Source organism: Chelonoidis abingdonii, chromosome 7 (genome assembly GCF_003597395.2).
Source record: "Chelonoidis abingdonii isolate Lonesome George chromosome 7, CheloAbing_2.0, whole genome shotgun sequence".
NCBI classification, from domain to species: Eukaryota; Metazoa; Chordata; order Testudines; family Testudinidae; genus Chelonoidis; species Chelonoidis abingdonii.
This window is the reverse complement of record NC_133775.1, coordinates 58,273,551-58,286,189: the sequence shown is the minus strand read 5'-3', so window position 1 is coordinate 58,286,189 and position 12,639 is coordinate 58,273,551. Positions and strand designations below refer to the sequence as shown.

The 12,639-nt window shown below is 48.0% G+C and overlaps 1 protein-coding gene across 1 annotated transcript in view; it reads right to left on the bottom strand.

Moving 5' to 3' along the window:
- The window catches only part of LOC116834236 (ADAMTS-like protein 2), a 31,926-nt gene that overhangs the window by 12,718 nt on the left and 6,569 nt on the right, over positions 1-12,639 (bottom strand). Inside the window, exons 2-6 of the mRNA XM_075068285.1 lie at positions 12,409-12,484; positions 11,353-11,455; positions 9,521-9,666; positions 8,679-8,802; positions 778-858 (exon numbers count right to left, since the gene is read on the bottom strand). Of these exons, the coding sequence (XP_074924386.1) occupies positions 778-858; positions 8,679-8,802; positions 9,521-9,666; positions 11,353-11,455; positions 12,409-12,484 (530 nt within the window). The remainder of the gene's footprint in view (positions 1-777; positions 859-8,678; positions 8,803-9,520; positions 9,667-11,352; positions 11,456-12,408; positions 12,485-12,639) is intronic.

The window sequence follows — 12,639 nt, the reverse complement described above, 5'->3', positions numbered from 1 at the left end:
GGGCTGGTCATGTTATCTGTGATCCCCTAACAGCCTCATTCCAGCCAGTTCTCTCAGCCCTTTGCTTTCTGAAAGCACCAAAAATAGCACACCAGCTGTGACCCATCCAGAAAGCAAAGATCCAACACAAAGGAGCGTGTGACCCCCTAAGCTGAATGGATCGTTCCAGGTGAGAGAGGATCACAGATGGTCTTATCCATCGTTTATTTCCTAAAGCCTGTATCCATCCCTCCTATGGAAACACCTGCCAGAGGGGTACAGTTATCACGTAAGGGACGGGGCAGGGGTTCTAGAGGAATCCCTCAGTGCAGCTAGAAAGGGTGCAGGGAATTCAGGTGGACTCCCTGAGAATCCTGGTTCAGCTGCCCAGTGTGCTGGCCCCGCCCTGCTGCTTCCCACTCACTCTGGAGCCATGCTGCCTTTGGCTCCCCCCCACAGTTCCTGCACTCTCCTCTCCGAGAGGGTCAGAAATGGCAGGGCAGGAGTCAATGCAGCAAGGTGCTGGGGATTCCTGTTTCCAGATCTGCCCATTTCTATGGAGCTCACACCCACTTAGAGCTGCTCCCCAGCACCTTCCCTGTTCTGGTGTGACTTTACCCGCTCCAGCCTGGCTGTGGTCATGCACAGGGCCTCCTGCAGGCTCCCCTTGAGCTTTTGCTCCTGCCTTCCTTTTCTGTCAGGGCCTGACCTCTGTGCACCATTTCCAGGTGCACAGCCCATGCCCCAACTTCTGGCGGTGGTGACGTGCTATCCGCACTGTGCTTTTCTGCGGCTTACCCAGGATGTTCTCAGTCTTCCGGCGCTCGATGATGAGAATGTCCGTGGTGCCGGCAGGGATGTTTGTGATGAACACGTAGCCTGGGGAGTGGGAACAGAATAAAGGGTTGGGAAACCCAACGCAGGAGAGAGACTCAGATTCAGGCTGCTCCAGCCTCACAGGTGGCTCAATGAGGGCATTGCAGCGCTCCCAATGGTTTTGTCATGAGTCTCGTGATATTATTGTTGTCCTTAAAGCCCCAGCTCCTGGAGTCAAGTGGAGATGGGATGAGCTCTGCCTTCATTCTTGAAGAGAAAGTAAGTTTCCAGCCCTTGTGGCTGTGGAGAAAGCTTCAACATGTGACCCTGGTGCATCCTAAAGGCTCAAAAAGCAGAAGGCAAATAAAAAGATGCTACATCTATGATTTTTACATAATCCCAGGATTTTAAAGCCAATCTCATGATTTTTGGTGAGCCTGACTCATTCTTTTTAACATTAGGGGTTGACAGGCCTGGGAGAGGTCAATGGACTCCCATGGGAGTAGCCAGCAGCAGCAAGTTGGCTCTGTGTCCATGCAGGAAGGGGGTGGTGCCCTGCAATACTGGGCACACTGCAGAATTATTCTTTTAGCTCCAGGAGAAGGGTCTTGTCCCAACTCCCCCTTTGGGTGTGTTTGTTTACAGTCAAGAATTCTTTATTTTTTTTAAAAATCCCAGCCTGGTTTGTTGAGGTTGAGCTGCTGCAGACCTCAGGAGTTCATCTGAGTCCCAAGTCAAATTCGGGGGCAGGAAGAAGGTATCAGCTTTGGGTGCCTGAGGGAGTCATGCCACCCAATAGATCCACAAACCCAAAAAGATAAACGCCTAACTACTGCCCAAGGTCGGATCTGAACTAGCAACCTAGAGATCATCTGCAGAGCTCATCTGCTCAACCTGATAGTTTCCACTTGAAGGAGAGTGAAAGGTAACCTGCAAAGGGAGGAGAAAACTACAAGCAAATGCACAAGCCAATTTTTTAATGCTGGGTAAAGAAGGGTTTTATCAGATTGTATTTGACATTAGAAATGTGGGTCTTCTCTACCATGCAAAACTCTATAGGGACTGGAGACCTAGTGAAATGATGGTATCGCAAAAGACAAAAGATAGTATAAGTCTCACTCTATGGGCAGCAGCAGAATCTTTGCTACTGCAATCTAAATAGTAAAAATAACAACAAATGCAAGATGAGTAATTGTGTGGGGAAGAGTTTTAGTCACATTTTTTGGCCTCTTTTTTTGTTTTGTTGTTGTTGTTAACACTTTTTGAACTCAGATGTCTAAGACACACTTTTGTTAAAAATCAACTGCCGGCTTCCACTTCATCCCATAGAGACAATGGATCTATGGCTTATTACAACACACTATAATCCGCTAACAACCCGCACAATTGCTCCTGTCCCCTTCCTTTACTCCCTATGACTGGAGAGATGTTACCAGGCCACTTCATCCTGAAGGCCCCCTTGAAATATGTGTTAACTACTCATGCTAAACAATCTGTTCCACTCGTATTTAGCTGACACACTCTAAAGCTATTTCTACACTACCACTTAAGTTGGCTTATGTTGCTCAGGGGTGTGAAAAAAACCACCCCTCTGAGTGATATAAGTTTCACCAGCATAAGCGCTTATGTGCACAGCACTCTGTCGGCGGGAGAGCTTCTCCAGCCAACATAGCTCCCGCCGCTCATTGGGGGCGGTTTAACTATGTCAAGTGGAGAGCTCTCGCCCGTTGGCACAGAGCGGCTACATGAGAGATCTTACAGCGGTGCAGCTGTGCTGCTGTAAGTTTGCTAGTGTAGACATGGCCTAATTAAGTTTCCCAGACCTGAAGAAGAGCTCTGTGTAAGGTCAAAAGCTTGTCTTTCTCACCAACAGAAGTTGGTCCAATAAAAGATATTACCTCCCGCATCTTGTTCTACCTTGCCCCTTCAGTTAACATGTGAGAGCTCACCGTATAAATCTCAGAGTCCCCAAGAATGCGCGGAGGACCAGATGTGACAATCCTGATATTTTTAAAACAAACAAACCAACCCAGAAAGTAATACTTATTTTTGAAAACTGTTTCAGGCTTTCTTTATCCAGCACAAATGGACATAAACCCAATCCTCTAGAGGTCACATTTAAAAGCAATGAAGTGGATTTTGGAGTTGAGTTTATTCAGAGCTGGTAGTTTTTCCTGGGAAAGGAAAGCCAACAAATAAAAAATACTCCTTGTTCAATGTTTTCCTCTTCCCACAGAAAAGGAGAACGAACTGCCAGAGCTGTGAAGAGCACTGGGTGCAGTTACAACAGGGCTGTATCCAATAGGGGGTGCTTCAGTCTAGTGGAATTACCATCAAGTAGAGTGGGTAGGTGTCCCAGAATGTCCTACAATCAGTATTCTCTGGTTATCAGTGCATCACAGTGTTGCTCTACCACTTAACGATCCCATCATTCTATGAGGGGGGAAGACTGGGGATAGGGCCTGAGGGAGGACCACGTTTCAGAGAACACTTATCCCCTCTGCAGCCCATCGGCCTGCAGAGTACAAGAGAACGATTGCTGTCATCAAGAACAGCAGCACACATTTACAAATGTAGTGACTCTCCTCCAGGGCTGGCCTTACCATGAGGCAAACTGAGGCAGCCACCTCAGGTGCCAGACGGGGGAGGCAGGCACTAGGACTCAGAGTGTAGAAAATTGTGTCTGCTGCTGGTGCATATGTATTCTCTCTGCTCAAGATGCACAGAGATGGTGGAGTGCTGTGCTGAAGGAAGGAGGGCACAAGAGACATAACAGGCAGACAGGAGAAAAGGTGAGAGGGAATAACAGAAAGCAGCAGGAGCTGCAGAGAGAGAGAGGAGGAGGAGCCTCTTATGTACCTCTCTAGCACCCCCAGGAGCCTGGACTGATTAACACCAGCTTCTCAGGGAGCTTCTGGTTTCCTGCTGCTTCCCTGAACCCACTTGAGGAGAATAGTCAACTGAAGTTGTAGGAGCCAATTAGGCCCTTAAGATGCTGATATCTTCCCTCACTCAGGTCCTGCGACCAGCCTGCTTATTTGTCCCCTTCAGCTGAGCGTTGAGAGCCACTATAGCTGGCACAGAACAGCAGTCATGAGTGAAAGAAGAAAACGTCCCTCTGGGGCAGCATTCAGAAAAAGAAAGAAAGCAAAGGAAGCTTTTCTATCTAAGCAGGAAGGAGAGCTCCTGAGCTACATAGACACAAATGTTCGTAGTTTGCCTTCTGGCCCCAGTGAGGATGTGAGTGGTGAGGAGATGCCTGATCTTCCAGTTAGTCAGAGTCCAGGTGACCTAGCAGCTACTGCAGCAGCCATATCTCCATCTCAAATTGATGTAGCCATGCACATTCCTGAAGAAAAGTATAGATCAAAGAAGAGGGTGGTGGAGGTGCAAGAAACAGCTGATGATGAGTTTAGTTTCTTAAATCTAGATGATCCAGGACTGTGGACCCACTTGAGCAGTAGCCTAAGGGACTTCCTTGTACTGCATGGGCCACAGCAAGTGAAAAACTTCATGTTCCCCAAAGACAATGAAAGTAGAAGTTTCCATCCAACACATTATTGGCATGACAGTAGTGGTGACAAAGTGGAGAGGCTATGGCTTATATACTCAAAACCCCAGAATGCTGCATACTATTTTTGTTGCAAACTCTTCCAGTCTAATGTTCCAGCCATATTGGGTTCTACAGGAAAAAAGACCTGGAAAAATCTGGCTAGAAATCTGATATGCCATGAGAAGGCAGCAAATCACTAGAGAGCATTCCATAGGTGGAAAGAGCTTGAGATGAGATTAAGGTTAAAGGCCACCATAGATGATCAGCATCAAGAGAAGATTGCATCAGAGTCTCTTCACTGGCAAAATGTTCTGAAAAGGCTCATTTCCATTGTGAGAATGCTTGCTACCCAAAACCTAGCACTGCATGGCACTTCAGGTCAGCTGTATGTGCCAAACAACGGAAACTTCCTTAAAATTGTAGAGCTGATGGCTGAGTTTGATGCTGTACTCCAGGTGTATCTGAGAAGAGTCACCACCCAAGAAATGTACACACACCACTACCTTGGAAAAACAATTCAAAATGAAATCATACAGTTACTGGCAACAAAAGTCAAGCAGAAGATTGTGGCAGATATTCTGGACCGCACACCTGACATCAGCTATATGGAACAAATGACTTTAATGGTGCGTTTTGTAACAACAGAACCTAGTGAAAATGTCCCTGCAACAGTGACTGTCAGAGAGCATTTTCTGGACTTTACTGACATTGATACTACAAGACCTGGTATGACAAATGTGCTTCTTAAAAAGCTGGAAGATATGGGAATTGTGATAGCTGACATGAGAGGTCAGGGCTACAATAATGGTGCCAACATGAGAGGAAAGAACAGAGGAGTGCAGACATGGATCCGAGAGTTAAACCCTCGAGTTTTTTTTTGTCCCATGCAGTTCTCATTCATTGAACTTCGTGGTCGGTGATGCAGCATCAGCTTCTAGTGAGGATGCTGGATTTTTTAATGTAATTCAAAGCATCTATGTATTTTTCTCTGCATTAACTCATCGATGGCAAATTTTGACGCAACATCGGGGAACGTCCTCTCTGACAATGAAACTACTGAGTGCCACATAATGGGAAAGTCAAGGTGAGGCGATAAAGCCTATCAAACACCAGATTGGGAAGACAGATGATGCCATAGTTGCCATTATGGAAGATAATGCTATGACAGGAACGGTTCAAACTAGATGGAAGGATAAACAAATGTAGATCTGGGATTAGGGTTTTCGACTTCTCGAGGGCTAATTTTAAAGAGTTAAGGAAATTAGTTAGGGAAGTGGATTGGACGGAGGAACTTGTGGATTTAAATGCGGAGGAGGCCTGGAATGATAAGTCTGGCTAACCTGGTCTGTGAGGTTGGATGTTCGGATTGGATGGGAACTGAGTTACTGCAGAGTAATTCTTCTTGGCTGCTGGCTGGTGAGTCTTGCCACAATGCTGCAGCGGTTAGCTGATCGTACATATTTGGGGTCAGGAAGGAATTTTCCTCGCAGGGCGGGATTGGCAAGAGGCCCTGAAGGTTTTCGCCTTCCCTCGCTGGGCAGGCGTGGGGTACCATGGGTCGCGCTTGCTGGTGGATTGTCTGACAGCGTTGAGGTCTATCAAACCACAATTTTTGAGGATTTCATAGCATCCCTTGCAGGGGCAAAAGAAGCTTGGGCCATTAGTTGCTAGGCGACAGAGGGTCACAAGAAACTGAGGCACCCACACATAGGTATCTTTCAGAAAACAGTTAAAGAACAGTCCCCTTCATGACAACACCAAACTTGGAGGATCATAGATGATGCCATAGTTTCCATTATGGAGGATATGCTATGACAGGAACTGTTTTGTGGAGAACAGTGGCCGAGGGAAATGGAATCACCAGAAGCATTACAGACTTCAAATTTTCTGTGTGGCTTAGTGTGTTGTGGCATGAATACTGTTTGAAATATGAAATGTTGTAAAGCAAGAGACTCAAAGGTGATTGACCTTGATATATCTGGCCAAATGTACTGGAGCAAAGCAAAGTCAACCTACGTCTTACCAGTCAGATGAGGGATTTTTCAAAATGTTCTGAAGAGCCATAGAAGTTGGCAGAGATCAACTTCATTCACACTGAAGCTATTTTCCCACCCTTCAAGAATACAAGAGTCTTTTGAAGAAGAAGGCATTTTGATTACGAGAGGCACAGGATAATTCCCATAGGCAACAGACCCCAAACAACATTCAAACTGAATTCTTTTAACCAGGTGCTAGATTGTGCAATACAGTCAGTTGAAGAATTTCAAAGCAGCTCACAGGAACACAGCAGCAGATATTTGGGATGGTTGTAATGATGATGTCACTGGACTCACAGATCATGCCCATGATGGCTCCCGAAAGAAGCAGTGGTCTGTGGGGGGTGCCCCTTTCAGTGAGACAGCTTCTTCTCGGGGGCCACTTTCTCTCATGGGTCAGGCACCCTCCACCTCCTGGAGCGCACTTCTCTGAGCCTTAAGCATTGTCTGTCTCATGCCATATTCCTTCAGGGAGTCCACGCAGCTCTGGACACCCCGTGGGCCTCCTCAGCCCTCGTGAGGAAGTTGAATTTTTTCTGTTCTCAAAGATCTGGAGTGATTTTTCTCTCAGCCACTCATGAAAATAGGCAAGGTTCAATAACTCAGTCATGGGTTAGGGGTTGTTATAAAAGTGGATGGGTAGGGTTCTGTGGCCTGCCTTGTGCAGGAGGTCAGACTAGATGATCATATTGGTCCCTTCTGACCTATGAGTCTATGAGTCTATGAGTGGCAGAGGGGAGTGGAATCACCAGAAACATACATAACTTCAAATTTCTGTGTGGTTTAGTGTTGTGGCATGGCATACTGTTTGAAATAAATGTTGTAACCAAGAGACTCCAAGTTGTTGACCTTGATATATCTGGAGCAATGGAACAACTGGACAAAGCAAAGTCATACCTACAGTCTTACTGGTCAGATGAGGGATTTCAAAATGTTCTAAAGAGTGCACAGAAGTTGGCAGAGGAACTTCACACTGAAGCTATTTTCCCACCCATTCAAGAATACAAGAGTCACCGAAGAAGAAGACATTTTGATTATGAGGCACAGGATAATCCCATAAGAGACCCCAAACAACAATTCAAAGTTGAATTCTTTAACCAGGTGCTAGATGGTGCAATACAGTCAATTGAAGGATGTTTAATGCAGCTCAAGAAACACAGCAGTATATTTGGGATGTTGTATGATATTCCAAAACACCTCACTATACCTGAAGAAGGCCTACACCAGCAATGCAGGGCACTAGAGACAGTGTTGACACATGACGACATGCGCAATATTGATGTGAGTAATTTAGGTGATGAACTGAAAGCTCTTTCAAGATACATTTCAGCAAGATCAACTCCAAAGGCTGTTCTGGAATATATGTGCACAAATAAGATGACCACTCTCTTTCCACATGCTTTTGTCGCTCTGCGCATACTTCTAACACTTCCTGTAACAGTTGCCAGTGGAGAACGCAGCTTCTTCAAGCTGAAGTTAATAAAACCACATCTATGCTCCACAAGGACACAGGAAAGGCTGGTTGGCCTTGCAACCATCTCAATAGAGCATGAGCTGGCCCAGACTGTGGACCTTCAGCAGGAAGCAGTCCAAATTTTTGCAGCCAAGAAAGCACAGAAAGCACCACTTTGATTATTCAAACAAATAAAAATGCCAGTGTTTACTATGCAGACAAGAAAAGTTACATTTGCTGTTCAGGCGTTTGAAAGTTAAGTGTTACTTAAAATTTTTGAACAAGTCATTTTAAGTTGTTAGTTCTCCTTTATTGGGGTAGGTAGCAGAGCTGTTCCATGAGGAGAGTAGAACAGAAAGAAGGCAGAATTGAGACCTTTCAAAGTTTTGCCCCAAGCAAGGGGACATAGAGGCATCATTGGAGCTCCCCGCCTCAGGTGCCAAAATGTTGTGGGCCAGCCCTGCCCTCCTCGTACAAAATTAACATCCAAATGCAAAATCAACTCAGAGCGAGATAAAAGAAAGTGCGTTGAACTGCTAACATCATCTGGCTTGGGCAAGATGCTGAGATCAATAGACATATAGAGGACCCCAGCTGCTTTACGTCATAAAGAGATGGAGGAAAATCTCACTAACTTATCATACAGCAAACCAAACCATTTCCTCTGCTGATTAAGCTGAATAGACAAAATACCATCATTTTGGTTTACATGGGGAAAGAAAGGCAAGGTATTATTCAGCTCCTTCAGCTGGGACGTTCAGACTCTGCCCTAGTTGGCAGTCCGTGTTAACAAGAATCAACATGTGAAATCGTTTGATGGGCATCACTTAACAGGGTGTACCTAACTGTGAGATCCCCTTTCGGAAGCTGCCTGAGACCCGGTAGCAAGTGCTGCCGTCCCCTCCGCACACCCTGCATCTGTCCATCGTCCGGGATGAGTAGAGACTCCCGTCGCACCCAACCGGCTGCAAGGAATACAAAAGAAAAGGTCTTCAATCCTGCTCTGGAGCCAGGGGTGTCCACCACAGACTTACTGGGTAGGTGAGATTCTAAACTGGGGGAAATCCCTGGAGTGAGAGTTTACATGTCTAGGACACCCAGAAGTAAGAACTCTGAGGCAGGAGTGAGGGGCTGTTTTAGCTCATAATGCACTTAACGTTGAACTGACCCAGCTTGCTGGGACATTGGTTTGGAATGTCCTTCCTCCAGAAAGGTCTGCATCCAAGAATGGCCTTGCTGAGCCAGCAGGCAGCTGTTTATAGTGGGGCAATGTCATTTTGAGAATGACCATCTCCAGGAGGCAGCACATCCAGCAGTGGCAATGCCAACCTGTCAAATCACTGTCCTATGGAGCCTTGAGGTTTTAAAAATAAAAAGTACCATTGCAACGAGAGGGGGCCTTCGCTAACAGAGTAAAACTTCTTGCACTGCTGGGTGATCCTTCAAAACCTGCTTTTCTCCAGGCTCAAGGGAGAATGTATCCAAGTACATGGCTGCACATAATGATCTCCCCAGCCCAAACCTGGCTGCTCTATTCTACACAGGTATTGGTGTGACATTTACAAGAACCCTATAGCAGCTGTTCAGTTTCACTTTACTGCCCATACTTGTGGTGCTTGAGGACAATGATTTAAAACCAAGCCCTCAGCCCCCAATTCATGGCCCTTCCTCCCAGTGCCTCACCTCACACTTGCCATTGATGCAGACCCCCTGGTACGTCCTGTCTTTGCAGGATGTGCCGTCCTGTGCTCGGGCCATCAACTGTCTCTCTCCACTCCTGGTGGTGCACTGGAGGTCACAAGGCTTGTTGGAGATACTGGTGTAGTCATCTAAAGGGAGAGAGGTGAGACGGCAATGGGCAGAACAGCAGGGGCACAGGATGGCTCCAGGACTGACAGTGAGACAGTCTTCTCCTTTAGGTCACTGGTTTACAGCTACCCTGGTCAATATCAATGGAATGTCATCACCACTTAAGAGTCCCTTTGGTGGCTTAGGTGAAACGATTTGATGGTTTCTCTCCACTCCTAGGAAGTGGACTGGTGTTCAGCTTATAAAACCCGCCACTACAACCAGCAGTGCTGTAGGCAAAATCAGCTGGCTGAATGGGCCTGGAGACTGAATCCCCCCCACAACTTACAGCCTGCGTGGGAGCTTACACTGTTGCTGGCCCTGCTGGATAAATGGAGGACTCCAGGGCTCGTGATTCAGTAGCTTCCACCACCCTTACCACCAACATTTTCAAACATGGGTGACTGGAGTTAAGCACCTAGGCCAAGATGTTCAAAACTGATGGGTGATTTCAGGGGAACCTGGAGTGAGGTGCTGAACACCCACCCTTGGAAAGCCAGGCCCCTTTATGGTGTCTCAAGTTGGGCACTTGAAAACGGAGGCACCTGAGATCACTAGGGCTCTATATCCATATTTAGGCAGCAGCCAAAGCAGGAGACTGCGCTGAACCAGGGATAGGGAAGGCAAAGAGAATGCAGGGCTGGCTCTTGAAAGGGGCGGAGAGAAATGCCTGCACCACAGAGAACAGGCAGCTGCCAAGCAGGAGAATTCCTACAGAGAGACTAAACGGAGACACCCAGTAGTGAGCACAGTGGCCTCCTTCCAGTGCAGAGGGCGTCAATTCATCCTGGGGGGCGCAGCTAACCCCATCCCCTCCACAGGAAGGGCAGGGGCAGGGCAGGAAATATAAAAGCAGGGCCCTGCAGTTCAGTTGGGCCCTGATCTGGGAAGGAAGGAGACGTCCCCCCTGGGGAGCTGAGCCTTCAGCTGAGCCCGCGACCAGCAGTGGGGAGAAAAGGCAACCCAGGGCCCCAGGAGCCAGAGGACCCCGAGACGAGAGTGGAGGAAGAGCCGCGAGACGGAGAGCCTGGTCCCAGCGGCGATGGAGCAGTGCCTCCAGGAGCTAGTAGGAAGTAGCTCAGGGAGACACAACTTTGGTCCTGTTGTGCTGCTGAGAAGCAAGGCAGCGACGCACATTTCCCTGCTGGCCCAGGGGCAGGACTGCCTGTCACTTCTAGGGCCCTGGGACCCTGTGGAGTAGGGAAGGCCTGGCTACCCCTACACACGACCCCATACACAGGGCTGGATGTGCACTAACCTTTAAGCCAGAAGGCCGGAAATAGGATCTGTTTGTTTCTTCGGCCCTCAACAAAGTGGCCGGAGCCCAAGACTGTTTAAGTGCTCAGCCCTCATCTTAGAAGGCCTGAGCCACAGACTGTTACACAGGCCTTGGAGGCCTGAGATACAGACTGCCTGTTAACTTGCTGGATCCTCGCCCAGCAGGTCTGAACAGTCAAGCTCGAAGTTGCGCAACCACAAGTCAGGTTGCCAACCACTTCACCTGGCAGGCGTACCAATCCCCTGATGCTGCCCCCGGAGACGCAGAAAGCTTACGCACCCACTCACCCCTGAAGGAAACTCTCCTTCTCCCACTCCCATTGACCAGGTTTCCCCAGGTACTTCCCCTCCCCCATCTCTCATGCTGAGCTGGTCGGCCATGGACAGACCTGGGTAGAGAGGCGTCCAGTGATAATAGTGCTTCCCAAAGGCCTTGGCATTGAAGGCGGCACACTGCTGTTGTTTGAAGCTGGCTGTGTTGGCTGGGCAAGGCTGCAGAGAAATCAAAGCTAACATTAGCCTCCTAGATCAAAACCAGCCCACTATGGAAAAGGAAAACTTCCAAGGGATCGGAATTCCTCTCTTGTCCCAGAGCAGCGTGGCCCCTTAGGTCAAGGCTAGGATCCACTGGTAGAGCAATGCAAGAAAGCTCCACATGATGTTAGTACAGCCTGCAGACCCTTCTCCTCTCAAAGCTGTGGGCAGACACCTGGATGGCATGTTACAAAAGGGGCTAGTGGATCTTGTGAACAGAGCAGAGGCTGAGAGTCAGGACTCCTTGGTTCCATTCCCCTCTGCCACTGGCTTGCTCTAGGAGCTTCAGCAAGTCACTTTTCTCCTCTGTAAAATGGAGATAATTGTAAAGCACTTTGAGATCCTCAGATGAGGTTTGCTGTGACAGTTTTACTCCTTGCTGACTCCTCTAGTGGATAGGGCAGTGGACTGGGCCTCAGGAGACTTGGATTCAGTTCCTGGCTCTGTCACCACTTTGCTGGCTGACCTTGGGCAAATCACTACCGTCTCCGTGCCTCAGTTTCCCCATCTGTAAAATGAGGATACTGACCTCCTGTGTAAAGCATTCTGAGATCTATGGATGGAAGGAGCTAAATATTCTTCTTATTGCTGTATTAATATTAATAAAATGCCCATCAGTGTTTCACCGGGGCTAGCGGCATTGAGTCAAGATTGCTGCTGTTCTCAGTGTTAGCCTTGTTCTTATCTATAAACCAGAGAGCTTTAGTCACACCTGTGACTATCTCAATTCTGGAGCGACCTGTGTCCACGTCACTGTATGTCCCGCTCAGACCCTTCATCTGCTTGCCATTGCCGTGCCAAATCTCAGGCACAGCCAACAGGCTTGCACCGGCACAGCAGCCCTGTGAGCACCCACTGAGGCCATGTCATTTCCCTAGGAGTAAATGGACAGCCCTGTGAGTGGTTCTTACCTGTTGCTGGCACAGCTGGTAGTGCTTGGATTGGCCCCCACACATGGTGCTGTTTGTGCCCTGGGATAGGTGGAGCCTGCAAGGCAGAGAAGAACTACGCTGTGGGAGGAGTGACCAGTGGGTTTGGAGGACTATGAGATGCTAAAACACAGAGGCTGTAAGACAGGTGGGGCCTGTAGCTTAGCACAGAGAAGCAGAAGTCAGGCAATAATTTGACAGAAGTGTGTATTA